At 65.1% G+C, this 27,989-nt stretch overlaps 2 protein-coding genes across 5 annotated transcripts; one reads left to right on the top strand and one right to left on the bottom strand.

Annotated features, from left to right (window-relative positions):
- Positions 1-39: 39 nt before the first annotated feature.
- On the bottom strand, positions 40-21,268 carry ZNF710 (zinc finger protein 710). 4 transcript variants are annotated; one of them, XM_054272675.1, is made up of 5 exons: positions 21,026-21,268; positions 2,619-4,068; positions 1,839-2,030; positions 1,251-1,425; positions 40-1,023 (listed from the first exon to the last, which is right to left on the bottom strand). In XM_054272675.1, exons 2-5 carry the CDS (start codon positions 4,038-4,040, stop codon positions 851-853), a joined length of 1,962 nt encoding a protein of 653 aa, XP_054128650.1. In that variant the 5' UTR covers positions 4,041-4,068; positions 21,026-21,268; the 3' UTR covers positions 40-850. The 4 variants fall into 4 exon arrangements, with proteins under 4 accessions (XP_054128650.1, XP_054128649.1, XP_054128648.1 ...); XM_054272674.1 differs by lacking the exon at positions 21,026-21,268 and adding an exon at positions 19,109-19,185; XM_054272673.1 differs by lacking the exon at positions 21,026-21,268 and adding an exon at positions 5,855-5,905 and having other exon boundaries at positions 1,839-2,021.
- Positions 21,269-21,554: 286 nt separating this feature from the next.
- Positions 21,555-27,975, top strand: AP3S2 (adaptor related protein complex 3 subunit sigma 2). Its single transcript, XM_054272742.1, has 6 exons — positions 21,555-21,751; positions 22,012-22,103; positions 22,918-23,029; positions 23,972-24,043; positions 26,984-27,091; positions 27,394-27,975. Exons 1-6 carry the CDS (start codon positions 21,683-21,685, stop codon positions 27,520-27,522), a joined length of 582 nt encoding a protein of 193 aa, XP_054128717.1. The 5' UTR covers positions 21,555-21,682; the 3' UTR covers positions 27,523-27,975.
- The last annotated feature ends 14 nt before the right edge of the window (positions 27,976-27,989 follow it).

The following is a 27,989-nucleotide window of genomic DNA, read 5'->3' on the forward strand; positions in this document are numbered from 1 at the left end:
AAGAGTGGTGCCAGACTCAGCACTGCCCCAGCTGCTTCCCTGCCACACCCCTGGGCACGGAGGGGCAAACCCCAGCTCACAGGCTGCCCCAGGGAGAGCCTTTCCCTCCAGCCCCGAGCAGCTGGGGGGCAAGGAGGGGGTGCCAGTTCCTCTGGCCAGGACCCCACTCAGCCCCTCACAACCCCCTCTCCCCACACAGACCACACAGCTTACACGGGTTTACAAAGCACATTAGTTGAAGGGAACTGAACTCAGTGAAAAGATAAAACCAACCACGCGGCACATCTGAAAAAAATAAATTACTTTCAAAATACCATCATTTGCTGGGGCTGGGCTGGGTTTGCCTCCCCCGGCTCCACCGCTGGCTGCAGCTCCAGAGCCGGAGCTGTGGGCGCTGACTGCGCCCTGAGCTTCTATGAAAATACTCTGTTGTGCATCCCAGGGCCTGGCACAGGGCTGAGAGCCCCGGGGGAGTGGGAAATGCAAACCCACCTCCTCAGCGGGCAGGGCTTCTGCCCGTCAGGGGAACCCCTGTGCAGAGAGGGGGGACCCAGGAGGTAGAATAATTAGTGACGCTCATCATCTTGCTCCACAGCAGCCCCTTCCATCCTTACTCGTTCAGTGATCTGCTGGGTCACGCCTCCCCTGCCTGCAGCTTCAAGTCAGCCGGTGCAGGGTGCAGGCAGGGGCAGGGGGGCAGCAGCAGAGCCAAGGCAGGTCCAGCAAAGTCTTCTGGACATCCCTGTGTTCCCCAAGCCCAGTGGAAGCCATCCCTCCAGCTCTGGGGGACCCGGCTGGGTGCCGCAGCCCCTCTTAACCCAGCAAGCCCCCGCAGCCCCACTGGCCTGGGCTACAACATGTTGTAGTAGGCCATCTCCTTCATGGCCTGCTCGGCCAGCGTGTGCTCGTCTGGGGGGTTGCCCACGGCCCCGTAGCCGTAAGAGTTCTCCTCCTCGAAGTCGTCCATCTCCTGCTGGCCGTCCAGCTCGGCGTGGTCAGCCCCAGCCAGCTCCATCATGGCATCTAGGAGTCAGCACAGGGACACGGTGAGGCACCCGCGGGGAGGGCTGGGGCCAGCAGCTCCCCCTGGCCGGGCCTGGAGCCCACAGCTCCCCGGGAGCCTCAGCCCTGCTGGATCCGGGTGCCTGCGGGGCAGCCCTCGGGCGAGGAGAGCGAACCCGCCTCGGCCAGCACGGCCCAGCCCGGCTCCAGGGCTGCGGGGCAGTCACAGCGCCGTGCGGGGGACCCACCTTGGCTGTCCAGGCTGATGTCCATCACCCCGTGCTTGACCTTCATGTGCCGGCTGAGGTTGCCCTTCAGGTTGAACTTGCTGGAGCAGTAGGGGCACTTGAAGGGCTTGCTGCCGGCGTGCAGGTGCATGTGCCCCAGCAGGTTGTACATGCGGTTGAAGGACTTGCCGCAGACCTGCCGGCAGCGAGCCCACGGTCACCCGAGCTGGCCGGGGCTCTGCGGCACAGGCCCGGCCCCCAGGCTGCCCCGGGGCTCCCAGCAACAGTAACGGGGCTGCTGCCCCCCTGCAGCCCCTCCCGGCTCGGAACAATGGGGCTCCCTCCCGCTCTGCGTGGGGGTGCAGGGCTGGTGCTGCTGGGAGCTCCAGAGCATCCAACGCTGCTCAGAGAGAGGCACTGGTTCTCATTCAGCAGCAGCAACGCTCCCACCACAGCTCAGAGCAGATATTCCATGCCCAAGTGAGCAAAGGAGGCATCACAAAGCGCTTCCATGCCCGAGGGCTCAGCCTGGCCAGACTCCTGTGGGCACAGCACAGCAGCACCTGTGCTCTCACACCCCAGCTCCACCAGCCCCAGCCCCAGCGGTACCTTGCACTTGAAGGGCTTCACAGGGGAGTGCACGATCATGTGGGTCTTGAGCGTCTGCTTCTGCACGAAGGTCTTGAAGCAGATGTGGCACTGGTAGGGCCGGACGCTGGTGTGGATCAGCATGTGCCTCTTCATGTTGGCCTGCAGGGTGAACTCCCGCCCGCACACCTCGCACTTGAACTCCTTCACGCCCTGCCGGGGGGAGAGCTCGGGCAGACCCCTGGCACCGGCCACACGAGGGGTGCCAGGAGTGGAGAAGGGACCCCATGGGCAAGGGACGGGCTCCTTGTGCTGAGCACAGCACGGGGTGCATCTGAGAGCCCAGCCTGGCCTGAGCCCAGCAACGTGCAGGGGCTGTGGGTGGGGGCTGGACAGGCTCTGTAAGTGCAGCTGAGGGCCAGCTCTGCTCTGGGGCTCAGCCCAATGGCTCCCCATTAACGAGCCCAAGGAAAAGGGCAAACATCCACACACACCCTGCCCAGAGGGGCGGTGGCAGCTCCCAGACAGGACTCCCCACATTACCCTGCAGCAGGTCTGAAACTCCCTCCCTGAGGAAGGGAACCCCCAGAAGGGCAGGGGCTGGGTCCCAGGGATCCCCTCATTGCATGTCAGTGTCCCCAGCTAACGCCAGCCACAGGTGCTACTGCCCACCTGCACCACCCACCTCCCCCGAGACTGGGGGCGCTGGGACACTCCCCTCTACCAGCACCCGCATCCAGAGCTGGCACATCTCCTCTGGGCACGATGAGGGCAGCACCCCAGAGGAGCCTGAGCCCCTACCTTGTGCGTGAGCGAGTGCTGCTTGAGGTGGTGGATCTGGCTGAACTCCATGCCGCACTCGGTGCAGACAAAGGGCCGCACGTTCTGGTGCTTCAGCATGTGGTTCTGCAGCTGGCTGCGGTAGTGGAAGGACTTGCTGCACTCCAGGCACTGGTAGAGCGTGGGGCCCTGGTGCGTGGCCAGGTGCCGCTTCAGCTGGGTGAGCGTGGAGAAGTCCAGGCCGCACTCCACGCACACGTGGCAGCGCCCGCTCTCGTGCTTCACCTCATGCGCCTTCAGCTCGCTGGGGTAGGCGAAGCCGCGGCCGCAGAAGCGGCAGCTGTAGGGCTTGATGTCGGTGTGCAGCAGCATGTGCCGCTTCAGGTGGCTGGTCTGCGTGAAGGCTTTGCCGCACACCCCGCACTTGTGGGGCCGCGTGCCCTGGTGGGTCAGCAGGTGGGTCTGCAGGTGGCTGGGCTGCTTGAACAGCTTGTTGCAGTGCGGGCAGGAGTGGGGCTTGATGCCGTTGTGGCCCAGGATGTGGGTCACCAGGTTGTACTTGGAGGTGTAGGACTTCTCGCACATGCGGCACTGCCAGCGCTTCTGGCGGTCGCCCGCCTCCACCAGGTAGGAGTCGTCGATCTGCACGTTGATGTCCAGCCGGTCCAGCTGCGCCTTCCTGCTGTGCTCGCTGGTGCCGCCGGCCGCCTCCAGCTCGCCCGGCTCCTGCCAGACACAGCCCTGCTCGCTCTTCACCTGCTCGGGGGATGCCGGCGCGGGGGCCTCGGCCTCCCCGGGGGACGGAGCCCCCGCCTCGAAGGCGCCCGCGGTTTGTGGGGCCCCCCCGGTGCCGCCGGCCGGGTCGCTGCCCCTGCACCGGCGCTCGCTGCCCTCCGGCTCCCGGTGCCGGCGCTCGCTGCCCTCCGGCTCCCGGTGCCGGCGCAGGTGCCGCAGCCGCCGGGGCTTCCTGCTGAAGGTGCCCAGGTCAATCATCTTCACGGCCTCGCTCTGCACCGCCGGCTCCTGGCTGGGCTCCGGGGGCTGCGGCGCGTGGCCGCGCTGCCCCTCGCCCTCCTCGTCCCCGGGCACGGACGCGCCGTACGGCGGCTCTGCCTCCACCTCTGCCTTCTCACTCTTGACCTTGGGCATCAGCCTCACGGGCGGCCTCTTCCTCCTGCGGGCATGCTTCTCCAGGGAGCAGTCTGCTTCCAGGGCGTCCTCGTCCTGCCCGTCCCCGGGCGCCTGCTCCTCTCCCTCGGGCTCCCCCGGCTCCACGGCGGCGTTGTCCAGCTGCTCCCCGGCCAGCCCCGGGAAGAAGCCGGCGGGGGTGACGGTGGCGCCGAGCAGCTCATTGTCGGACACCAGGCCCAGCACGGCAGCCTGTGCCAGGGACAGCACCACCACGGCGTCCGTCTGCGTCCCGCACTCGCTGAACCGATCCATCTCTCGCCGCCGGCCTACGCTGTCATGGCTGAGGGGGAGAGACACGGCCCTGAGCCCCTGGCACCCACCGGCACGGACACCGTGCTCAGGGGCTCAGCCAGCCCCCACTGCCCTCCCCAGGGAACCCCAGCCCCACAGCGGTGATGTCCCCAGCACCACAGAGCCCAGGATGTGGGGACACAGCGGCCCCAGGGCTTCCCACTGTAGGGCTGGGGTGAGGAGGGAAGCTGGGATCCGTGCCCACCTTCAGCCTCTCCGGATGGGCTGTTACTCTGGCTGCTTGCATGCCCTCAGGCTCCTAGAGTGACTCCAGGGAACCCAACAGCTTGGGAACAGCTGAGTGTGTGAGTGTGGCTCTGAGCCCCAGCAGGAGCAGCAACAGCACAGGGAGCACGAGGGACGGGGCCCAGACCCACCAGGGCAGAGCCTGGCAGTGGGGCTGGCGCAGGCAGGGCTGTGCTGGCTCAGCCCTGGAGGCTGGCACGCTCACCCTGGGGCTCCCAGTGCCACCACAGCACCCTCCCCCAGCGGGGACAGCCAGGAGCTGCCGCTTCCTCCTGCTGAAGGAGTGTTCTCCTAAATACAATTATTCCTGCAGCTACAACAAAGAAATCTTGCGGGGGAGGTAAAACGGATAAATTCTGAGCCAGATCCTGTCACAGTCCCAGGAGAACCCCAGAGCAGGAGGAGATCGTGGGATGAACCTCCACCTTGGAGAAGGGAAACCCCACAGTGCTGGGCAGCATCCCTGCAGCCAGCTCGGCTAGAGGGACACCGAGCATGGCTGGGGACGTCGGCCTCTCTCCGTGCTGCAGGCAGCTCCTGCTCCTGCCCAGCCCAGGAGTGTCCCCTCATGCCACTGCCCTGCGCCCCAAACGCCAGGCACAGCACGTGGCAGGGAGGGGATGGGGAAGGGGATGGAGAAGGGATGGAATGGGGAAGGTCCAAACCAGAGTAAGAAAAGGCAGAGAAGGGAGCAACACCAAGCACAGGGGCCTGGCTGCCCGCAGACAGGTACCGGGTATCCGGGGTACCGGGTCCGTCCTCAGCTCCCTGCCATCTGCTGTGCCACCGCGGGGCTGGCACTGGGCACAGCACGGGGGGCTCCTGGCCCCGGGTCAGGGGGAGCCGGGTCCGGGACCCTGCCCAGGCCAGAGCTGCCGGGGGAAGGTCTCAGCCAGGTACCCCGCCTGCCCGGGCACCCCTTCCTTCCCGGCGGGCAGGGACACAGCGGAGGGCACATGGAGAGGAAGAGGACGGGGGCGGGAGGAGGAGGAGAAGGAAGGGGATGAGGGGAGCACCAGTGCGGAGGCAGCGAAACAAAGCACGGAGTGGGGGAGGGCGGCGGCGGGAAGAGGAGGAGGGCTGGGAGGAAGAAGAGCGATCGGTCAGGGAGGCGGCAGCTGGCGGGCACGGAGCAGCCCCAGGGCCGCACCCCGCCAGCTGCGAGCCCGTCCCGCGGGGCCCCGAGCTGCCCCGCAGGCAGGGGGACACGGCAGAGGGGGGACACGGGAGGGGGGACACGGGACAGGGGACACGGCAGAGGGGACCCAGCTGCTCTCCCCACGAGCCCAGCAGGGCAGAGCGGTGGCTCAGTGCCCCCCCCAGCACGGCCATGGGTCTCTGTCCCCCAAAACAAGCCCCACGAGACGAGAACAACGCACCCACACGTTCCCCAGAGCGGTAGAGAGAACCTTACAGCCACCCCAAACCAGAGGCTTTTAGGGGAAATAAGTGCGAATTCCTGCTCTGGGCAGCGGGAAGGGGCCGCGCTGCCCTCTCAGCAGGAAAGCCGAAGCCTGCGCTGCACAAACCTCTCGGCACCGGTCTCCATCGCGCCCCGAGCCCGGCACACGCCGCAGGAGCTTCGCCCGGAGCCGCAGCTGCACAAACAGCACCGGGAGCAGGAACAGGGCGCAGGCACCGCCGCACTTCCCGCTCTCACTTCCCTGTCCGCGCCCCGGGACTCGCCGCGGCAGCTGGAAACACCATTTCACCATTGCCCAACGCCCCGGCACTGAGGGGGGGTCACGTATTCCGGCTGTCCGGGACACTGCCCGCAGAGCGCTGCCAGCCCCGGGCACAGCCCCGCTGCACCCCGGGCACGGCCCCGGGCCCACCACCGAGCAGCACCGTGCCCAGGCCGGGGCACGCCGAGCCCTGAGGGCCGCACGGCCTCCTGTTCCCGGCAGGGACCCCGGCAGCTCCTCCTGCCCTGCCCGGCCCGGTGCCTGCCCCGCAGCCCCTCAGCCCCGCGCTCCGGGCCCCTCCGTGCCGCTGCTGGAACCGAACGCTCCTCCAGCCTCAGTACCCGCAGCTCTGCAGGGCAGCCCTCTGTGCCAGGCGCGGCTCCCTCGGGCCCAGGCCCGCACCGGGCTCAGGCCCGCACCGGGCTCAGGCCCTCACTGCCAGCCCTGTGCCACGGGGGTGACACGGGCAGTGTCCCCCGTGCCAGCGGCAGTGCCCGCTCCCAGCCCACTCACCCACCTCCCCTGCCATGCACCTGGGCCAGCACTGGGGCCTGCTGGCCCTGAGCGCTGGGGTTGTGAAATTTGGGGCTCTTTCTTCATTTCTCCTCCCACTCCAAGGTTTAGTTTTGGTGCAATCTCTGCTCCCGTGTTTCCCAACACATCTGGGAAGACCCAGGCTCTGCCCTGGCACATCCTGCAGACCCTGCCCTCCCTTGCCCTGGCTGCCCCCTCGGAGTCTCCACCAGCTCCTCACTCACACCTGCTCACCCACAGTAGGCTTTTTTCATGGCTTTCACTTCTTTGTGCTATTTTACTTCTATTTCCCTCTCTTGCTCCATGATTAGCTCCCCAAACACTCACTTCTCTCTCTCTGGGTCTCTGTGGCAGCAGCATCTGCACACCAGGCTCTCCACTCCCAGCACATTCCCTGCTGGATTCAGATTTCCCCCCCCTTTGCTGTTTTACCTCCCTCGGTTTCACCCACCTGCCCAATCCTTGTGCCACCCCACCCGGCTCCTCAGCGAGCACCACCACTCTAGAGACAAGAGCCTGGTAAATCCTCAGCTGGGCAGCATGGATTCAAACATTTCATCTGGCCCACAGCAGCCTCACCTTGGCACCCACAGCTTCGCCTGTAACACCTGAGACCCAAAGGGTCTGAGCTAAGGGAGCACACACAGCCCAGAGCCCCCCAAGCCACGGCCCCAGAGCGGCTCTGGGGGAGAGCAGGGCCCCAGCTGCCCCACAGCCTCCAGGGAGGGGTTAGTGGCCAATTAGCGACCAATTAGTGACCCTCGTTTGCCACCTGGCCCCACTCGCAGCTGCCCTCACCAGCCCAGAAGCAGCAGCACCCACCAGCCCTCACCCAACCATTGCTGCAGGGAAGGGAGGCCCGGTACCCAAATCCAAAAATCCAAAGGGTTTGGGGATGGATTTGAGCTCTCCCAGGGAGCAGCAGCCCCCAGCAGGCGAGCAGGAGCCCACCCAGCCTGGCAGGGGCAGGGCCGTGCTAGTGCCTGTGCCAGTGCCCAGTGCCCAGTGCCAATGCCCAGTGCCAGAGCCCAGTGCCAGAGCCCAGAGCCCAGTGCCAGGGCCCAGTGCCCAGTGCCAGGGCCCAGTGCCAGTGCCCAGTGCCAGGGCCCAGAGCCCAGTGCCCAGTGCCAGAGCCCAGTGCCAGAGCTCAGTGCCAGAGCCCAATGCCCAGTGCCAGAGCCCAGTGCCAGTGCCCAGTGCCAGTGCCCAGTGCCAATGCCCAGTGCCAGTGCCCAGTGCCAATGCCCAGTGCCAGAGCCCAATGCCCAGTGCCAGTGCCCAGTGCCAATGCCCAGTGCCAGTGCCCAGTGCCAGGGCCCAGTGCCAGAGCCCAGAGCCCAGTGCCAGAGCCCAGAGCCAGAGCTCAGTGCCAGAGCTCAGTGCCAGTGCCCAGTGCCAGTGCCCAGTGCCAGGGCCCAGAGCCCAGTGCCCAGTGCCAGAGCCCAGTGCCAGAGCTCAGTGCCAGAGCCCAATGCCCAGTGCCAGAGCCCAGTGCCAGTGCCCAGTGCCAGTGCCCAGTGCCAGGGCCCAGTGCCCAGTGCCAGTGCCCAATGCCCAGTGCCAGTGCCCAGTGCCAGGGCCCAGTGCCAGAGCCCAGAGCCAGAGCTCAGTGCCAGAGCTCAGTGCCAGTGCCCAGTGCCAGTGCCCAGTGCCAATGCCCAGTGCCAGAGCCCTGAGCTGGCACCTGCAGCAGTTTGTGTCACCCGACCCTGCACAGCTTCCCAGGCCACCTGACAAGCCCGGTGCCACAGCACAGAGGACATCTAGGACCTGCTCCTGGCTACCCCCATTGCAAGATCCCCATTGCAGGACCCCATTTCAGGACCCCCATTGCAGGATCCCCATTTCAGGACCCCCATTGCAGGATCCCCATTGCAGGGCTCTCGCTGGGGAAGGGGGGAGTAAAACTGTTCAAGACTTCTTACCAGAAAATGGCTGATAATGTATCTGATATTTGTGAGAAAACCTTTGATTTTATTTTCCTTTCTTTCTCAAAAGCAGCCTTCATTTAAATTTAATAAAGGGGAAAACAGGCTTTCATCTTGCCTGCAGATTTCACATAAAGCTGCTCAACCCCCCACAATTCCAAAAAGAAAAATGTTGTTCTCCTGAAAATCACAACTAAAATTATTCTTAAACCCGACCCAGCACGTCTGCCCTGCCCCAGCCCAGGGATTTGGGGGTCACCTTGGCTGCACTGCTGGCCCTGGCTCTTGTTGGTGCTGTGTGCCAGGGGCTGACCCACACACCATGGCAGAACCGAAATTGGCACTTCTTGCCCCAGAACTGACCCTGGTACAGAGGAACTGCTGCAAAAATGAGCCAAAGCTCTGAGAAACGGGCAGGAGCCGCAGAAAACAAACACCTGTTTAAATTCAGTCAGTGTCTCCACACCAGATACTGTCAAACTACATTTTCAAAGGAAAACTTTTGTTTTAAGGAAAACTTCTCCAGAAGAAAGAAACCTGCCCTGTCAGTGGCTCAAGGAGCCACAATCCCCAGGCAGTGACAACACAATGTCCCTGCAGCGCCTCTGGGTGCAGGAGGAGCAGCTCTGGGGGCTTTGGCTTCACAGGACAAGGGACACAACCTGGGGCTTGCAGAGGGATGCTGATGTTTTAGCAAACATTCCAAAGAATTGGGATATTCTCACTCTGATCACCGTGTCCATCAGTCACAGGTGAATATTTGCCCCTTTGAAAATGTAAGGTTATTGGCAAACCCTGACTGGGAGGGAAAAGGGAATGGTTCCCAAGAGCCAGAGGGTTCCAGTGCTGCAGAACAAGTGTGATGAGCACAGAGCTGCCTGCTTCCTCCATTATCTGCCCGGGGATCCGGGATCCAGCCCTGGCACTGGGGTGCAGCAGGGGCTGCAGCTGCTCACTGCAGGGGGACAGAGCTGCCACCCCAAATGCTCTTCCCAGCACACGGGCACCTGTGCTGGGCTGTGACACCCCTCCTGCTTCCTGTTCCGCTGGAAATTCCCCTTTTCCTCCTTCCGACTCTGGGGCTTTATCCCTCTGTGCCTCATCCCTCAGCCCCTCCATCTCTCTGCCCCTCCATCCCTCTGTTCCTCCATCCCTCTGTTCCTCTCTCAGCCCCTCCATCCCTCAGCCCCTCCATCCCTCTGTTCCTCCATCTCTCTGCCCCTCCATCCCTCTGTTCCTCTCTCTGTTCCTCCATCCCTCAGCCCCTCCATCCCTCGCTCCCCACCCCCCGTATCCTCTGCTCCCCCATCCCTCCATTGCTCCCTCATTCTTCCCGTTTCCCTGGCAACGCCCATCTCGCGCCGAGATCTGTCCCCTCTCTCCCTCTTATCTTTCTCCTCTCTCTTTCATCTCTCTCCTAATCTCCCTCTCCATTCTGAACCTCTGTCCTTTGCTTCCTTTCTCTCTCTCTCCCATTTCATCTCCTCCAATGCCTTCTCTATCTCAGGGTTACAATTATTTGGATCTCACTTTAAAGGAATGATCTGTTTAATTAACCACGGGCCTGGCCCCGCTCTGCCCTCCCGCAGCCCACGCCCAAAGGTGGCCGAGGACAGCGGGGTGACGGTGCCCTGCACCCTCCCGCAGCCCCTGACAGCCCTGACCTGCAGCCCCTCTGGCCAGTCTGGGCTTCTCCCAGAAGAGATGGGACAGGTGATCGTTTGGGGCAGGGAGCGTTTGGGAAGGGGATTCCTCTGGGCCCCACCTGCCTTCCCAAGGAGCTGCTGTGCCTCAACCCCTCCTCCCTCCATGTGCACAGCAAACTGACCGTGCTCCAGGCCTGCTCCTGCAGCCCTCCTGCCCTCCCGGAGCACAGCACCAGGGCACCGGGGCAGCGGGGACGGCGAGCCGAGCTCTGGGGCACCTGGAGCAGAGACGGGCCGGCCTCACCTGCTGAGCCTCACCCGCTTTCCTCAGAGCCACGGGACCCCCGGGCCCTCCTGCCACTGCTCGGGGGAGCCTGGCACCTTGTGTCCCTCTGGCCTGAGCGCAGGGACCGGGCACACCGAGGGGCATCCGCACAGCCGGCCATGCACAGCTGGAACCCGCCCAGCTGGCCATGCACACCTGGTCCCTGCACAGCTGGCCCCTGCACAGCTGGCCCCTGCACACCTGGCACCCGCACACCTGGCCCCTCCACAGCTGTCCCCTGCACACCTGGTCCCTGCACACCTAGTCCCTCCACAGCTGTCCCCTGCACACCTGGTCCCTGCACACCTGGTCCCTCCACAGCTGTCCCCTGCACACCTGGCCCCTGCACACCTGGCCCCTGCACACCTGGTCCCTGCACACCTAGTCCCTGCACAGCTGTCCCCTGCACAGCTGGCCCCTGCACACCTGGCACCCGCACACCTGGCCCCTCCACAGCTGTCCCCTGCACACCTGGTCCCTGCACACCTGGTCCCTCCACAGCTGTCCCCTGCACACCTGGTCCCTGCACACCTAGTCCCTCCACAGCTGTCCCCTGCACACCTGGTCCCTGCACACCTGGTCCCTCCACAGCTGTCCCCTGCACACCTGGCCCCTGCACACCTGGTCCCTGCACACCTGGTCCCTGCACACCTGGTCCCTCCACAGCTGGCCCCTCCACAGCTGGCCCCTGCACACCTGGCCCCTGCACACCTGGTCCCTGCACACCTAGTCCCTCCACAGCTGTCCCCTGCACACCTGGTCCCTGCACACCTGGTCCCTCCACAGCTGTCCCCTGCACACCTGGCCCCTGCACACCTGGCCCCTGCACACCTGGTCCCTGCACACCTGGTCCCTCCACAGCTGGCCCCTCCACAGCTGGCCCCTGCACACCTGGCACACCCCTGGTGTCCTCACGGGCCCCCTGTGTGAGCCCCCACTCCCCTTTGGAACAAGCCCTCCCTGCCTTCCCCCTGCACGCAGTGTGTGCTGCACAGAGAGCCCCAGGAGCTGCCCTTGGGGATCACGGTCACCCCATCCCCACAGACGCTGCTGCTGCCCCGAGCCCAGAGGCAGCAAGAGCCCCCAGAGCAGGTGAGGGGTGTGGGGAGGGCTGAGGGCGAGGGGCTGCTGCTCCTGGAGCCCCTCTGGCAGCACAGGGCCCCGGTGCTGGGGTTGGGGACCAGCAGTGAATGGTTCTCCGGGAGCAGGAGGGCCCCAGCCCTGCCGCCGTCCCAGCCTGCCTTCAAAGGCTCCACACAGAACCCCGGCTCTGCCTTGGAAAACACTTTTTGCTTTTAAACGAAATAAACAGGGAAAGAAAAGACTTTCAAGTTCCTCCTTGCTGCAACGGCTTCTCCCCGGCACAGTCCCTTTCCTCTCCGAAAATAGCCGAGCTATTCAAAAGAGATGCGAGGAGAAAAAAAGGAACTGAATAGAGGAAAAGGGAAAGAAAAAAATGGAGCCCCAAGGGGGTGGAGAAAAACAGAATGAAAAGACAGCAAAAGTAAAGAAAAGGGATGAAAAATAAAGGAGGGGGAAGAGAGAGACAGACAGAGGAGCTTTGAAAAGAAAGAATGCTGCCAGCCTGAATACAGGGAGCAGGAAAAAAGGGCCCTGAAAAGAAAGAGCCGGCTGGAATGACCTCTCATTCAGGGCTGTGCCAATCACCGCCGCGATGGAAATCCTTTCTTCTTCCCTGCATTCTCTCTCTTTCCAGCGGGGGCAGAGGGAAGAGGAAGAAAGGGGAGCTAATTCTCAGCATAGCAGAAAATAAATCTGCTCTTTGCGGAGCCCCTGAAAGGCGCCGGGGCGCTGACAAACCCAGCACTCACACACACACAGATGGGGACAGCAGGAAAGGCACTCTGCAGAGGGACTGCCTTCACCTCCTCACTGCTGGCTCCCCTGGGCAATGCCGGAGCAAACACCCCGGGCACACAAACCTGCAGGAACGAGCGTGAGGCCAGGCCAGCCCCAAGCCTCGCAGGACAGATCAGGGCTGGCTGTGGCAGAGGCAAAGCCAGGCCCTGGTGCTGTGCTGGGAGCAGAGGGCAAAGCGTGGGTGCAGCCCCTTTTGCCCCGAAATCCCTGCCAGCGCCCAGCCCTGCCTGCAAGGCCCAGCGGGGCCGGGTCTGTGCGCCCAGCGCTGCCCCTGCTCCCTGGCACCCTCTGCAGAGGCAGGGCTAACAGAGCCTGGCTGTGCGATGGACCAGCGCGCCCAAAGGGCCCAAAGGAGCCGAGGCGCAGGGCCAGAGCAGGGCTGGCATGGGGGACAGAGGGACATGGAGCCCCCGGGACAGCAGGTGCCCTGGGACAGGGCCAACAGCTCCCTGGGGTCCTGCACAGAGCCAGGGCAGCCCGGGCTGAGGGTGACAGGAACGTCTGAGCCCCTGTGGCACCAGCCCTGCTCAGCATCCCCAGGCTGGCGTTAATCACAAACGGCTGGGACTCTGGGGCAGAGCCATAAACGTGGCCAGAGCTCTGAGGAGACAACACACAGGCAGGAGGAGCTCAGGAATCCTGGTGTGCGCTGCCCAGCTGGCTGTAAAAGGGGAAAATCAACCCAAAATGGTACAAATGGCAGATGTCTGTCACCCCAGAGGGAACACAGGGATGTGAAAGCTGCTCTGGTGCAAGGGAAGATCCCCACAGTGGGAAGGCTGTCACTCGAGGGTGTTACTTTCCAGAGCATCTCTGCCCTTATGGCTGGAACAATTTCAGTTTTGGTATTTCCATGTGTGGAGCCCATCCACCCTGCAGGACAGCGGCTCCTGGTTCTGTCCCCGTGTCCCCAGGCTCTGCCCTGTGCTGGGCTGTGAGGACAGAGAAACGGAAACCCAGGGCTGGCCCAGATCCTGGCACCAGGGGCACTGAGGAAGGTGAGCACAGCGATACCTGTGCTGCCAGGTTCAGTGTCCCAGGAGCACCCCTGAGACCCCCAGAGCCCAGCCCCAGCACACAGGAGCTCAGCACAGCACAGGCAGCTCCCACTGCTCTCCTGCAGCTCATCCCAGCCTGGAGAGAGGCATCCTGCAGGGCTGGGGCTGCCAGGGCTGCTGTGTGCCCACAGCCGGGCACACTGAGCTCTGCCACCCTCCCTGTCCCTGCTATCCCTGCTCAGGGCTGGTTAATGAGTTAATCACAGCTGAGGGGCGCTAATTTGAGCGTGATAATTAACACTCAAGCGGGTAATGTGCCACGCGTGTGCCTGCTGGAGGCTGTGCTGGGGCAGGCAGGGGCTGCAGGGCAGGGACACCCACACACAGCCAGTGCCACCTGGCACAGCCCCAGGGGAGCACAGGGCAGGGAGCCAGAGCTGCCCACCACGGCAGGAGGGGGCACGGCAGCAGCGGGGGCGCGCTGAGCCCCTGGCAGCCCCGCCAGGCTCTGGATGCCCGCCTGGCACTGCCCCATCGCACTGCCCAACAGCACGGCTCCCTGACGTGCGCCCCGTTACAGAACAAACCCGGCTGCACAGCTGTCAACACCACTTCCACTTTCACATCCCCACGGTGGGAAACGTTTCAGATCCCTTCCTGCGCAGCCGAGCGGGTCAGGGACGAGTGTTTGCAGGCTGGGCTGGACAGACGCAGCAGGAGGCACCGGACAGGGGTCCCTGCTGGTGGCAGTGCATGAACTCCCAGCCAGGGCTGACCCGAGCCAGGTGTGGGGGACACACGTCCCCTTAGGGCCCAGAGCCAGCACCAGCTCGGTCTGCATGGCCAGCACCTCCGAGAGCCACAGAGCGAGCACTGGGCTGCTGCTCACAGGGCCAGGGTGGAATGCAATTCCCGCTTATCGCCCGCGTGCTTTTGTGTGCCATCGTGCTGTGAAAGCTCCTGCAGGGCTCCTGACTCCAGGCAGAGGCCAGGGTTTTACACAAAAATGCACATATTTACCTTTTGCAAAGGAGTTGGAAGAACGGGTCTGGCACTGCTGTGCAGAGTGTCGGTGGCTGGACAGGGCACAGGGACAGAACCCGACACCCCTGGGAGCACTGCCCAGGGCCCTGCAGCTTGGGGCTGCTCCTGAAAACAGAGCCAGGGCTGGGTGAGCCTGGCCTGGGGGCACCAGGGGCACCGGGGCAACCGGGGGCACTGAGGGCACCGGGGGGCACCGGGGGCACTGGGGGGCACTGGCATCTGCTCAGCCAGCCCAGGGTGTCCCCAATCCACCCAGCCAGCCCAGGGTGTCCCTGGTGTGCCTGGTCATCCCTTGGGGAGGCTCAGAGCAGGCCAGGCTGCCCTGAGGCTTCTGTGATCTCAAAGGTCCTGTCAAACCAAAATGGTTCCAAGGAGAAGCTCTCCCTTCAGAGCAGCCCACCACGGGCTGGACAAAGGGAAAGCTCCCACCCCTGTTCTCCAGCTTGCTCCTGGGCTCCAGCGCTGAGCCCAGGGGAACTGGAAACCACCCAGTCCCCAGCTGAACCCCCGGGGCAGGGCTGGGGCTGCGGGACATGGGGAGGGCCCTGGGACGGTGGGTGTGGGAACAGACTGGGGGCGAGAGCAGGGGAAAGCAGCCAGGAGCTCACCAGGATTAAAACCTGAAAGCGAAAGAGGGGGAGAGACAGAGCTGGTTAAACCGGGATAACACGGGGAGAGGGACAGGGTGCCAGGAGAGAGGCAGAGAGGGGAGAACAACGCCTGACACCACAGAGAATGGGCATGAGACAAAGCTGCTGCCGCTGCTGAGAAACAGGAAAGACAAATTTAGAGGCAGTGCTGAGCACTCCTCCTCTGGAAGCTCTGCCCGTCCTTCCTCCCCGTTCTCCTTGTCAGGTCAGCCCCAGCACGGGCAGGACACGGGCTCCAGCCTGGAGCGGCTCTGAGGGCTGGGGCAGTGCCAGCCGTGCCCGGGGGCACCTGGGCAGCGCTGGGGGGCTCAGGGACAGGAGGGCTCCGAGCTGGCACGGGCAGCCCCCCAGCAGCCCCCCAGCAGCCCCTCACCATCCCTCACCATCCCACCCCGGGCTGCTGGTGGCTCCCACCCACAGGCCCCAGGAAATTGCTGTCCCACAGCTCCACGTGGGGCTGGGCACTGCCCGGGCACCAGGCAGCTCGCCATGGAGGAGAAGTGGAAGCAAAACAACGAGCAGGGCTGCGCGCTGCTCCCTCCTGCCCACACTGCCCAGCACGGCCCTGCCCGTGCCCCTGTCTGCAGAGGGGACGCCTGCAGGGTGACCAGGGCCCCCTCAGTGCCCAAGGGGCTCCAAGAGAGCCAGAGGGGGACCAGGGACAGGGACCTGGCGTGCCAGGAAGGATGGCATCAGTGGGCAGGGAATTGTCACAGGCTGCCCCGAGAAGCTGTGGCTGCCCCAGCCCTGCTGGTCCAGCTGGACGGGGCTTGGAGCAATCTGGTGATGGATCTCCAGGGCCACGGGACGCCCCCTGTCCCACCAGCCCTCCCTGCTCTCACAGCCACGGTGCTCCCACACTGTCCTGGGTTATCCCTGGAGCCAGTCTGGAGAACATTCACCCGAACTTCCTGCGAGTCTGTCTTTGCTGTGCACAGCAGAGCGCCCAGACACCGGTCACCGTAACTAAAACCTGTGACACTGCAGGGAACACTGCCCAAACACTCTGAGGAGCAGGAGGTGACAGCACAGGACACTGCAGAGCCGCCCACAGGTGCTGACACACTGTTCCTGTGAATGTGCACCAGAAATACCCGACTGTCACTCAAACAACAGATGGACAGCTGCAAGGAAAGGCCAGGAAAAGTCAAAACATGTTTCCCCCCTTTCATTTAAAGTTTGGGACAGAAAGTTCATCACTGCTTGTTCCCTCTGGGGGGAGAGCCCTCTCTTGAGGCTGCAGGCGGGCGAGCAGAGCAGCCCCAAACACACAAACACAGACCCCCAAACACACAAACAGCCTTCCTCCACAGCTCTGAGCAGCGCCTCCCTCCCCTCTGACACGCACATTTCACCGTGCTTGGGCTGAGGGAATGCCAAGCGGGGCACGGGCTGTGCCAGGGCTTCTCCCACACCAGCCCCACTGCGACCCACAGCCCACAGTGCAGGGGGCTGAGGGGAAAATGTGGGACAGAGGAACAAAGGGAGAACACTGACCATGGTCTGTGTGCCCTAGGCCAAGCCCTTTGGGAAGGGCATGACTCACGCTGAGGATTCCAGCCACAGGCAGCACACAGGGACAGGGTGGGCACTGCTGGCACTGCTGGGCATTGCTGGCACTGCTGGCCCTGATGGACACTGCTGGCACTGCTGGCCCTGCTGGCACTGCTGGGCATTGCTGGCACTGCTGGCACTGCTGGCCCTGATGGACACTGCTGGCACTGCTGGGCATTGCTGGCACTGCTGGCACTGCTGGCCCTGCTGGCCCTGCTGGCACTGCTGGCACTGCTGGGCACTGCTGGCACTGCTGGACACTGCTGGCACTGCTGGCACTGCTGGACACTGCTGGCACTGCTCGCCCTGCTGGCACTGCTGGCACTGCTGGACACTGCTGGCACTGCTGGGCATTGCTGGCACTGCTGGCACTGCTGGCACTGCTGGCACTGCTGGCCCTGATGGACACTGCTGGCACTGCTCGCCCTGCTGGCACTGCTGGCCCTGATGGACACTGCTGGCACTGCTGGCCCTGCTGGCACTGCTGGCACTGCTGGACACTGCTGGCACTGCTGGCCCTGCTGGCACTGCTGGCACTGCTGGCACTGCTGGCACACCCCATCCCAGCCATCCTGCAGCATTCCTCCAGCCCCACTGCCCCACCTCCGTGCCCTGAGCAGGCACCTGGGCATGCCAGGAGCGGGCACCTGAGCCCAGCCAGGGGCACTCTGTGGGGCTCGGGGAACCGGATCCGGGAGCAGGCGGCAGAGGCCACAAACCCCGCAGAAGCCCCCCTGGCACAGGGCTGCCCCTCATGCTGCCCCTCATGCCCGCCCTGGCTCCGGGCTGGCAGCCCCAGGGCTGTGCCCAGAGCCGGGGCTGAGCTGGGCTGCCTCCCCCACCAGCAATAACGAAATAAAGGAGGGCAGGCAGCCTGTCTCTCACGGGCTGGGATGCTGGCTGCTCCTGGCAGCACAAACTCGCTGCTTTGGAGATTCCTCAGCACTCCCAGCCGGAGAGCAGAGCCAGGCAGTGCCTGCGCTCCTCCCTGTCCACACCAGATTCCCAAACTCGCCGATAAATTAAAATGGCCCAGTAACACTGCCCAAACAAACACCTTCTGGGGATTAAACCGAGCCCAAAGTGCCAACGTGAGCCGTGACCTGCACCACCAGAGGTGCTCCACTCCCTGCTGCAGGGATGCAGGGACCCGTGTCTGACCCTGCGAGGTGTGGGGCTGTGCTGGGGTGCAGCAGAGCTCCTGTTTCCCCTTTTGGGGGACACAGTGTGACCCACAGAGAGGGCACAACGCAGAGCTGCTCGAGGAGAGGAGCTGGGCCCAGGCGAGGGGACGTGCCCGTTCCAGGCAGCGAGGACATTGTCACAGGGTGGCAGCAGGGCACGGGCACACCCGGCCAGCACTGCCCCAGCTGCTGCTCCCCACGGCCGGCCGGGGCCTGGGCACCCGGGACCGTGCCTGGAGCCTGCCCCCAGCCCAGGGTGCGTTTGTGTAACCCTGTGGCCAGCCTGGGCACCCACAGCACCCACCGCACCCAGCTGCGCCCTGTGGGAGCCGCTTGGATCCACAGCTCGGTGGGGACAGCTCAAACCGGGGCTAGAGGAGTGACCGAGGCCAGCCCGGGAGCACCGTGCGGGGAACAGAGGGTGGCAGGGGACAGACACAGGGCCGTGCTGCGGGCAGGAGCAGGGTGTGGGGAACAGAGTCTCATGGAGCTGCGGGCTTTGCACCTGGGGTGGGGTCAGGCTCCACTCCAGGGCAGGTCAGGCTCTGGGCTGCCCCTACTCGCCCTGGTCACCCTTCTCTTCCTACACAGCTGCTCACAAGAAAAATCCTAATGCTCGACTAATTAATTCATTATAACTAATGTATCCATCACACCCTGTTAAGGCCAGAGCTCCGGAGGGCTTTCACACGGCTCCCCGCGGTCCCTTGTTTGGGCGCAGAGCTCAAAGGCCCCCCAGTCCCCAGGGAGCCCCCGGAGCACCGGGAGCTTCCACACGGGGACACCCCGGGGCGCTCCGGGGCTGAAGGTGGAGCGGGACCCGCCCGGTGCGGGACCGGCCCGGAGCCTCCCGCACTCCCTGCAGCATTCCGCCGCCGCGAACGGGGGCCCCACCCGGGACCGCTCCCGCTGGGGGCTCGCAAACCCGGGAAACTGCGGGAACCCGGGCAGGGCCGGGGAGCGGGGCCGCGGTGCGGGCCCGGCCCGAGCATCGCTCCCGGTGCGGGCCCGGCCGAGCATCGCTCTCGGTGCGGGCCCGGCCCGAGCATCGCTCCCGCCGCGGGGCCCTCCCGGTGCTCCCCCTGCCCGCAACAGGTCACGGCCCCCGCCCCGCGCCCTCCCGCAACTTTCCGGGCCGGGAAAGTTTGAGCGCGGCCAGGGGAAAGTTCCGGGGGGGTTCCCGGAGGGGCGGCGGACCGGGACCCGGTGCCTCCCGCCGCCATCGCTCCCGGCGCGGCGGCGGCGCGGGGCAGGACGGCGGCGGCGGCGGCGCGGGGTCCCCGCGGCTGTGCCCCCGGGAAGCGGGGCCGCTGGGTGGGCTCCGGGGACACGGGGGGGTCCGGTGAGGACTCACCGGCGGCTCCAGGGGGCGGCGGCGGCGGCTCCGGGCCCGGCGCTGGGTGCGCAGGAAGGAAGAAGGAGGGAATGAGGCAGGGCTGACGTGAAGGGATGCAAAGCAGCTCCTCCTAACTCGCCCGCCCTTCATCTTCCTCCCCCTCCTCAACTTGCCCGAGCACGGCGAACCGCCCCCCCGCTGCAGCAGCGCCGTCCGCCGGAGCCGGGGCCGCCCCCGGTACCGGTACCGGTCCGGGGGGGTCGGAGGCGGGGGCAGCGGGCTGGGAGCGGTCCCTGTGCCCACAGTGACCCTGCATTGTGTCCCCTCCTGCAGCACGGCGCCCATTCTCTACCTCACCCCCCATTTCGGGGGCTGTGACCCCAGGAATGATGCCGAGGAGGGGGTGACCTCCTCAGGACACCCAGGGCCAGCCGGGCGTCGCTCTCCTCCGCCATGGCGGTGGGAAAGGTCATGTGCGGCCCAAAAAGCTTGTAGGGATTGATGGCAAGGACTCCCCTGTCCCCCAAAACGGGAGGAGAGGAATGAGGGGTGCCACGGGAATTGGAGGGGTCTGGGGGATGCTGGTCACCCGACACAAAGAGGCGGAGGGAACGGCCACGGGGGTGGCAGGAGGCGGCCGGAGCAGGGAGCGAGATGGGATGTGGTGTGGGAGGGGAGCAGGAGATTCGGAAGTTGGAGGGTTTGGGAAAGGGGGTGCTGCTGGCTGCCCCAAGAAGGCAGAGGGAGAGGCTGGGCTCCGCGGCTGTGGGGATGGGGTGGCAGGAGGCCGCTGGCCCCCAAAGGGAGGGATGGGGTGAGATGTGGCACGGGAAGGACAGTGGGTGGCAACAGCCAAGGATCTGCGGGCTGCAGGCTTGGCTCCCATCGTGAGGAGGATGAGGAGGAGGAGGAGGTAGAGGAGGAAGAGGAGGAGGAGGAGGAGGGTCTCCTCCCCACAGCAGAAGGAGCGTGCGGAGGCAGCCGTGATTCGGCTGGTGTGTCGGGAGATTCTCATCTCCGTGGAAGCAGGTGGCGCCGGCCGGACTAATCGCAGTAGAGTCAGTCTCCACACGCAGCCCTTTGTCTGGGCTCACTTCTGCTTTCCTGGTTTGTTTTTTTGTGTGTGTGTTCGTGGTGAAAACTGAGCTCCCTGCCCTGTTCCCGCTTCCCCTGCCGGTGCTCACACCCCCCCGCCTGTCTGGGGCCGCCCAGCATCCCGTCAGGTCCCGCTGCTGCCCGGCCCGGAGCCGCCGGTGCCAGCGGTCCCCAAACGCCGCTTCCCCCCGCAGTGCCCGGCCGGCCTCGCCCCGCACGTGGCCGCAGAGGGCTCTGCCCGCACAGGGATTCGCCCAGAGGGACGGGGCGCAGGAGGCTCGCGGCTCTGCATCCCGGGGCGCCCGGCCAGGGGCTGTGCCTGGAGCTGCACCCGGCGGGGCACGGAGCGGGGCACAAAGCGGGGCACGGAGCGCGGCACCGGGCAGGGCTCGGGTGGGACGCGGGGCGGGGAACAAAGCGGGGCACGAAGCGGGGAACAGGGAGGGACGCAGAGCGGGGCACGGAGCGGGGAACAGAGCGAGGTGCGCCGCGTGACCCGGACCGGGAGCGGGAGCGGGACCCGGACCCGGAGCGGGCCCGGGCCGGCCCCGGCACCGCCGGCTGTCACGGAGCCGCTGCCCGTCCGCTTCAGCCAATCAGGACGCGGATTCAGAAGGATGCGGCCACTTCAGCCAACCAGAACGCGGATTCAGACGGATGCGGCCATCACAGCCAATCAGAACGCGGATTCATGAGGCTGCTGTCTCAGCCAATCGGAAGGGGGAGGCCCGGGGCCGCAGCCGCCGCAGCCAATCAGGACGCGCGGTGTGCCGCCGCAGGTCCCGCCGTTCCTCCCGTTCCCCTCCCCGTTCCTCCCCGCCCCGCACGGCGCGCACTGACCCTGCTCTCCCTGCCCTCCATGTCCCCCGCCGTGCCCGCCGGTCCCGAGGAGCCGTGTTCGTGCCCTCCGGGTTAGGGCCCGTGGCTAGCGCCCGGTGCCCCGCGGGACTGCCCCGGCCTGTTCTCACAGTCGCCAGGGCAAGGCGTTCCTGCGTGCCCTGGCCGGTGTGTGCCCGCGCTGGGGGAGGCGGGACCGGGCAGCGACCGGTGAGCTCTGCCCCGCCGGTGCCCTTCGGGTAGGCAGAGTCGCTGGCCCTTTAAAAGAGGGCGTGGTCCAGCACATAGCCCCGCCCCTGCGCCGGTCGCGGCGGGGCTGGCGCGCCCCCTGGCGGCGCGCGCGAGGAGCAGCGGTCGCGGTGGTCGCGGTGGTCCCGGTGGTCGCGGCGCGGGCAGCGGCCGCCGCATCCCGGCTCCAGGCCTGCCCGTCCGCCCCGTCGGGCTGCGAGGAGCCCGCCCCGGCGGCAGGCGCCCCCGCCCAGGAGCGGCTTTGGTCGCTCCCGCGGCCCGGCGCTCCGCAGGGTCACCCCGGGCTCAGCCCACCGGAGCCCGGTGCGCTTCCGGGGCGGCCGAGGGGCTTCCTGCGGTGGGTGCGCGGCCGCGGTGCTGCTGCCAGTGCTGCTCCCGGCCCGGCCCGGCCCGGCCCGACGCGCCGCCGGGATGATCAACGCCATCCTCGTGTTCAACAACCACGGGAAGCCGCGGCTCGTCCGCTTCTACCAGCACCTGGTGCGCCACCGGGGCCGGCACCGCGCCGGGGCCCGCTGGGCTGCGGCGGGGGTGCCGAGCCCCGTGCGGGGCCGGGAGCAGCGCAGGGCTGGGGGCGCCGTGCGCTCGGCGGGCCGGGGGTGTCCCGGGAGCGGGGCGGTCGCTGCGGCACCTGCCGCTGCCCGGGTCCCGCCCTTCGGGATGCCCCCGGGGCACCGGGACCGGCGCGTGGGCCGGAGCCGCGGGTGCCACGGGCGCCCAGCCACCGTCTCCTCCTGCAGGCAGAAGAGGTGCAGCAGCAGATCATCCGTGACACCTTCCACCTGGTGCTCAAGCGCGATGACCACATCTGCAACTTCCTGGAGTGCGGCAGGTACCGGCCGGGAGGGGCCGTGCCGGGCTGTCCGCACCCCGAGTGCCGGGCTGTGCCCGAGCTGTGCCCGATCTGTGTCCGGGCTGTGCCCGAGCTGTGCCCGAGCTGTGCCCGAGCTGTGTCCGGGCTGTGCCCGAGCTGTGCCCGAGCTGTGCCCGATCTGTGTCCGGGCTGTGCCCGGGCTGTGCCCGGGCTGTGCCCGAGCTGTGCCCGATCTGTGCCCGAGCTGTGCCCGAGCTGTGCCCGGGCTGTGCCCGAGCTGTGTCCGAGCTGTGTCCGAGCTGTGTCCGGGCTGTGCCCGAGCTGTGCCCGAGCTGTGTCCGGGCTGTGCCCGGGCTGTGCCCGAGCTGTGTCCGAGCTGTGCCCGAGCTGTGCCCGGGCTGTGTCCGGGCTGTGTCCGGGCTGTGCCCGAGCTGTGCCCGAGCTGTGTCCGGGCTGTGCCCGGGCTGTGCCCGGGCTGTGTCCGAGCTGTGCCCGAGCTGTGCCCGGGCTGTGTCCGGGCTGTGTCCGGGCTGTGCCCGAGCTGTGCCCGAGCTGTGTCCGGGCTGTGCCCGGGCTGTGCCCGAGCTGTGCCCGAGCTGTGTCCGAGCTGTGCCTGGGCTGTGCCCGGGCTGTGTCCGAGCTGTGCCCGAGCTGTGCCCGGGCTGTGCCCGATCTGTGTCCGGGCTGTGCCCGGGCTGTGCCCGAGCTGTGCCCGGGCTGTGCCCGAGCTGGGCCCGAGCTGTGCCCGAGCTGTGTCTGGGCTGTGCCCGGGCTGTGTCCGGGCTGGGCCCGAGCTGTCCCCAGCCCCTCAGCCGTGCTCCTGTCCCCGCAGCCTGTTCGGCGGCTCCGACTACAAGCTGATCTACCGCCACTACGCCACGCTGTACTTCGTGTTCTGCGTGGACTCCTCCGAGAGCGAGCTGGGCATCCTGGACCTCATCCAGGTGCGTCCCCGCAGCACCCAGCTGCCCTGGCACCACCCAGGGCCGTGCCAGCCCTGTGCCAGCCCTGTGCCAGCCCTTCTGGAAGGCCTGAGAAGCCCTCGGGGCCCTGGTGGGGAGGGGGCTGCACGTACGCCCTGAGCTTCTACATGGCTCCTTCACCTGGGACCAGCAGGGAAGGCAATCTGAAGGAATGTCTTTAAAAACAGACACATAGAGTTATTCAGGGTGGAAAACACCCTTGGGAGCACCAAGTCCAACCATTAATGCTAGGATTCTGGAATCCCAGGTTGGAAGGGACCTCAGGGATTGTCTGGTCCAGCCTTTCTTGGCAAAGCATGGCCTAGACAATTCCCAGCACTTTGGCATGTGAATAATATCCAGTGTTGGGGAATCCCTCTCTTCCTCATGGAGATTATTCACCTGCTGTTTGTCTGGAAAAAATTTTTACTCTTAAGCCTTACTGGAGTCTCCCCAAGAGGAACTTGTACCCATCATTCAGTGTCTTTCCATGCGCCCCCATGCATGACAGGAGTTTCCAGCTTTGTAGCCACCCTTTGAACACCAGGATATGGGAAGAAGGTGCCCCTGAGCCTGCTTTTCTGCAGGCTGAGCCCCTTTCCCAGCTCCCTGAGGAATTCTGCAGCCCCTTCCCAGCTCTGTTCCCTGCCCTGGACACGCTCCAGCCCCTTAAGGTCTCTGCTATCAGTGGGGCCCAGAGCTGGAGGTGCCCCAGCAGTGCCAGCTCAGGGGACAGGCACTGCCCACGGTGGGGCTGACACAAGCCAGGTGCCAGTGGCCTCTTGCTCACCTGGGCACACCTGGGCTCATGTTCAGCCACACGCATGCCTAGGTCCTTCTCCAGCTACCCAGTCCCTCTGTCCCGTGCCTGGAGCGTTCCACGGGGTTGGTGTGACCGTCTGGCCTGGTCTCTGTCTGTCCCAGGTGTTTGTGGAGACGCTGGACAAGTGCTTTGAGAACGTCTGTGAGCTGGACCTCATCTTCCACATGGACAAGGTGGGTGCTGGCCTCGGGGCTGCTCCAGAGCTGCATTTCCTGGGCTGGGCTGGCCAGGAGAGTCTGGGGATCCTGTATGGGAAGCTTTCAGCCGTGTTCTTTGCAAGGCACTCGCATTGTGAGCTCCTCAGGAAAGAGCCGAGGGCTGGGCTGCCCCGGGGCCGGTGGCACTGTGGGTGTGTGCTGCGCAGCCAGCTCTGCTGCAGCTGGCAGCCTCTGGTGGCACTGTGGGTGTGTGCTGCGCAGCCAGCTCTGCTGCAGCTGGCAGCCTCTGGTGGCACTGTGGGTGTGTGCTGCGCAGCCAGCTCTGCTGCAGCTGGCAGCCTCTGCCCTGGGCCCGGGGCGTTCTGCCTCTGCTCCAGGCCGTGACACCTCGTGGGAGTTTACATTGTGCTACAGCTGCCGGGAAAGAAAAGGGCAGGAACAATGGGAGTGTTTGGAATTCAGAGTGCTGGGTAAACTTTGGTTTGAGCGCAGCCTGTAATGCTTCCTCTTGAGCTGGACGGAGATCTGGACAGGAAGCGTCCTCTTAGATCATGTCCTGGGTCACAAGGCTGAAGATGGCTGGGATAGGTAGCCAGGAATAGGCTTGGAGCAGGGAGAGGCTTGGCTGAGGGTGCAGGCTTGTGTTGCTGTTGATCAAGATTTTCTTGCTTTGCTGGAGACAAAAACATATCAACAAAAAAGAGCACTGGGGAAAGAAACAGTCAAAGGAAGTAAAATGCTCCCTTTCCATTGGTGATTCCAACTGGGGAACTGGCAGGGAGGGGGAGTGAGCAGGTCCCGGGTATCTCTATGTTACCAGCTGCTGAGGTCAGGCTTTGGTTTCACTGTTTGCCCTAAGTGTTTATCAGAGCTGGAAGGAGGGCCGAGCAGCTGTGGGAGAAGTGTTGGCAGCTGCCCAGGGGCCCTCTGCCCACAGCTGGGGCAGGATATGCCCGTGGGTGCTGACTGTGGGAGCGGCAGGGCCCCGCAGCTTTTCACTCAGCCTTACTGTCAGCTTTATGTGAGCTCTGCATGTCAAACACTGAGCCCCACGGGCAGCCTGCAGCCCTTGGGCAGGGCACACCGCACCCTGGCCTGCAGCAGCGGGCTCACCCTCCCTCCGACCCTCCCTGACAGAGGAACATTCTCAGGAGATGGGACTCGGGGGTTTCTGGTAGTGCAGACCCCAGCTCGGCCACCCAGGCTCTCCCAGCCCTTCCCATGCCGTGCTCCTGCTGCTTCCCAGCTTTGACTCAACTCTTGGCCATGATCGGTTGGTCTCTTTCCGTATTTGGCACATGTTTATGTGTCAGATGTGCTCATGTTCCCGTGCTTCCCGGAGCTGGGTGCAGAGGGACAGCGTTTGGGGCGCTGGGAATGTGCCGGTGTGTCCTGCTGGGCCCACGAGCGTTTCCCCAGCCAGGGCTGTGAATGTCTCCCTGGGCAGGGGTCCAGGTGCAGCTTTGGCTGCATTCTGTAATTGTTTTTTGTCTGAAGTTCCGCCCTGCACTACCTGCGGCACAGGGCCATGGCACCAGAGCTGTGCCAGGCCTGGGGTCCTACTCCTGCCGTGGGCTGGTGCAGGGGGACATTGCTCAGGCACCAGTGACACCAGTGCTTGTAGCTGCCGGTGCTGGGAGCCCCAGCCTCAGAGTGCAGGCATGCCCTGTCCAAGGGGCACTCAGGGTGGGCTGTGCTCAGCTCTCAGCCCTGCTTTCCACCTCGGAGCGGAGTGTGAGCTGCACTCAGCAGCTGCAGAGTCCCAGAGGGAACGCAGATTTCTCAGGAAGTGTTGTGCTTTGGCTTGGAAAACAAAACTTGCTCAAGATTTCTGCCCTGCTGGTTTGGAGCCAGCTTGGGCTGAAGCCAGATCTTGAAGGAACGTTTCCCGATGCTCCCATATCCTTTTAGGCTGGGGGAGCCACTTGCACTGGGACTGGGCTGTGGGATGGGGCTGCCAGAGCTGCCTGGGCCCACCCTGTGCCCTGCTGATGCCACGCACGTGGTGCTGCAGGCACTGTGGGAGTGGGACAGGGGCTGTGGGGAGCCTGGGCGGGGTCACCGCACAGAGCTGGGATTGCCCCTCCGCAGTTGCTGGGGTTGCACGTTCTCTCCTGTTCTTTATTCTCCCCAGCACTGTCCTGAAGTTCACAAGGTGTCACAAGTGCAGCCTGGCTCTGTGAAACCATAAAACAATCTCATAACCCAGCCGTACTCCTGTGTATCCTCTTTCACGGAAGTATCTGGGACCCATAAATCCATTATCTGCGCTGTGGGCTCATTGGGAACTGCTGACTGTGCAGGCAGCGCTGAGCGGAGCCAGGAGCGGGAGCTGAAGGGAGTTGTAGCCACCAGCCCAGCCTGGCTGCCACCTCAGGGCTGAGTGCAATTTCTGGGATTGCAACTCAGCAATGTTCCTTTCCCTGTTGTGGCTGTGTGATTGCACTGGCCTTGCCTGCCTGTTCATCCTTGAACTCGAGGGATGCCAGGAAAGGAGCAGACTCCCTTGGCAGCTGTGTGCTTTTTCTGTGCCCGTGTCACAGTCTCGACCTTCCTCAGAGACAGGGGAGAGGCCAGGCTCTGGCCTGGCTTTCTGAGGAGAAGGAGCTTCTGGGGAGAAGTGTCCTGCCCCTCGAGGGCCCTGCTGCCTGCTGGGTCATCCCTAGGACACATTCCTGCTGTAGCCTGGCCCGGGAGGGACCAGCCACGTGTCCGGGCTGTGCCAGTGGAACCAGCTGCGTCAGGCTGCTGCGGGGGCCCGGTGGGCGGGTGTCATCTCCGGTGGGGTGCAGGTGGAGAGTGGAGCTTTGGGGCTGCCCTTGGCAACCCTTTTGCTCTCCAGGCAGCTCAGAAGGGGGCAGGGGTAGATTTGTGTCCCTTGGGGAGATGCTGGCCCCTGACGAGCTCCCAGGAGCGGGCCCTGAGCCTTCTGTTCCCCGCGTCCCTCCCTGGCAGGTGCACCACATCCTGCAGGAGATGGTGATCGGCGGGATGGTGCTGGAGACCAACATGAACGAGATCGTGGCGCAGGTGGAGGCCCAGGGCAAGCTGGAGAAGGCAGAGGTGAGCGGTGACGCTGCGGCCGTGCCCCTGGGAGCTGATGGAGCCCGGGCTGTGCGGGGGTGGCCCGTGGGGACGGGGTGGGCGTGGGGGGTACCCAGGGCACTCCCAGGGTCCGCCTGCCTGAGCCCTCGGATGGGGCTGGGGACATCCTGCCCCGTGGTGCTGCTCACGAGTGCAGGGAGCTGCCGTGGAAGCGGCTCCTTTGTCAAGGATAACGACCCCAGGCCACTGAAGGTTTATCGTGAAGGGGCTGTGGAGGGGCTCTGGGGTGGGACCAGTGGTCACGGTCCCTCTGTCCCCAGGGAGGCCTCTCAGCTGCTCCTTCCCGCGCTGTGTCGGCCGTGAAGAACATCAACCTGCCCGAGATCCCCCGCAACATCAACATCGGGGACATCAACATCAAAGTGCCCAACCTGTCACAGTTCATGTGAGCAGCCCGTGCCGGGGGCTGCCTGCTGAGCAGAGCTGGGGTCCCCGGCTCCTGCCGGGGCTCTGCCCGTGTGGCACACAGGGCCCGATGGTGGCCGAGGGCAGGCAGCAGCGACAGGGCTCAGAGAACGGGGTGGGGGGTCCCTCCCTCTGCACCTGGGCCCAGTTCTGTTCCCTGGTCCCCCAACAAGGAGGCTGCTCTTCCTTCCCCTCCCTCCCTGTGCACACGCAGCCTCTCCTCGCTGTGGGGAAGAGTTTGCTCCTGCCTCTCCTGGGGTTCTTGGGATTCCCAGAGGCGAAAGTGTGCCTGTAGTGACGGCTCTGTCAGGAGCTGCAGGTTGTCCCCTCCACCCTCCCGGCCATGGCTGTCCCCTGCCCCGTCCTGCTCTCTGTGATGGGCCCCGGCTGGGTGGGGTCACTCATGGGAGCTGCTGTGTGCCCTGGGGACAGTGTGCGGGGGATGTGGCAG

Source organism: Melozone crissalis, unplaced genomic scaffold, assembly GCF_028551555.1.
Source record: "Melozone crissalis strain CALT ecotype California unplaced genomic scaffold, PUWL_Pcris_2 ptg000014l_1, whole genome shotgun sequence".
Classification (NCBI taxonomy): Eukaryota; Metazoa; Chordata; class Aves; order Passeriformes; family Passerellidae; genus Melozone; species Melozone crissalis.

Coding starts and splice junctions, on each gene's coding strand:
- AP3S2 (XM_054272742.1), top strand. CDS start 21,683: ATGATCAACGCCATCCTCGTGTTCAACAACCACGGGAAGCCGCGGCTC. Junction 21,752..22,011: donor TCCGCTTCTACCAGCACCTG/GTGCGCCACCGG, acceptor CTCCTCCTGCAG/GCAGAAGAGGTGCAGCAGCA. Junction 27,092..27,393: donor GCAAGCTGGAGAAGGCAGAG/GTGAGCGGTGAC, acceptor CTCTGTCCCCAG/GGAGGCCTCTCAGCTGCTCC.
- ZNF710 (XM_054272672.1), bottom strand. CDS start 5,874: ATGGAGACCGGTGCCGAGAG. Junction 4,069..5,854: donor ATGGAGACCGGTGCCGAGAG/GTTTGTGCAGCG, acceptor TCTCCCCCTCAG/CCATGACAGCGTAGGCCGGC. Junction 1,024..1,250: donor CATCAGCCTGGACAGCCAAG/GTGGGTCCCCCG, acceptor GCTGACTCCTAG/ATGCCATGATGGAGCTGGCT.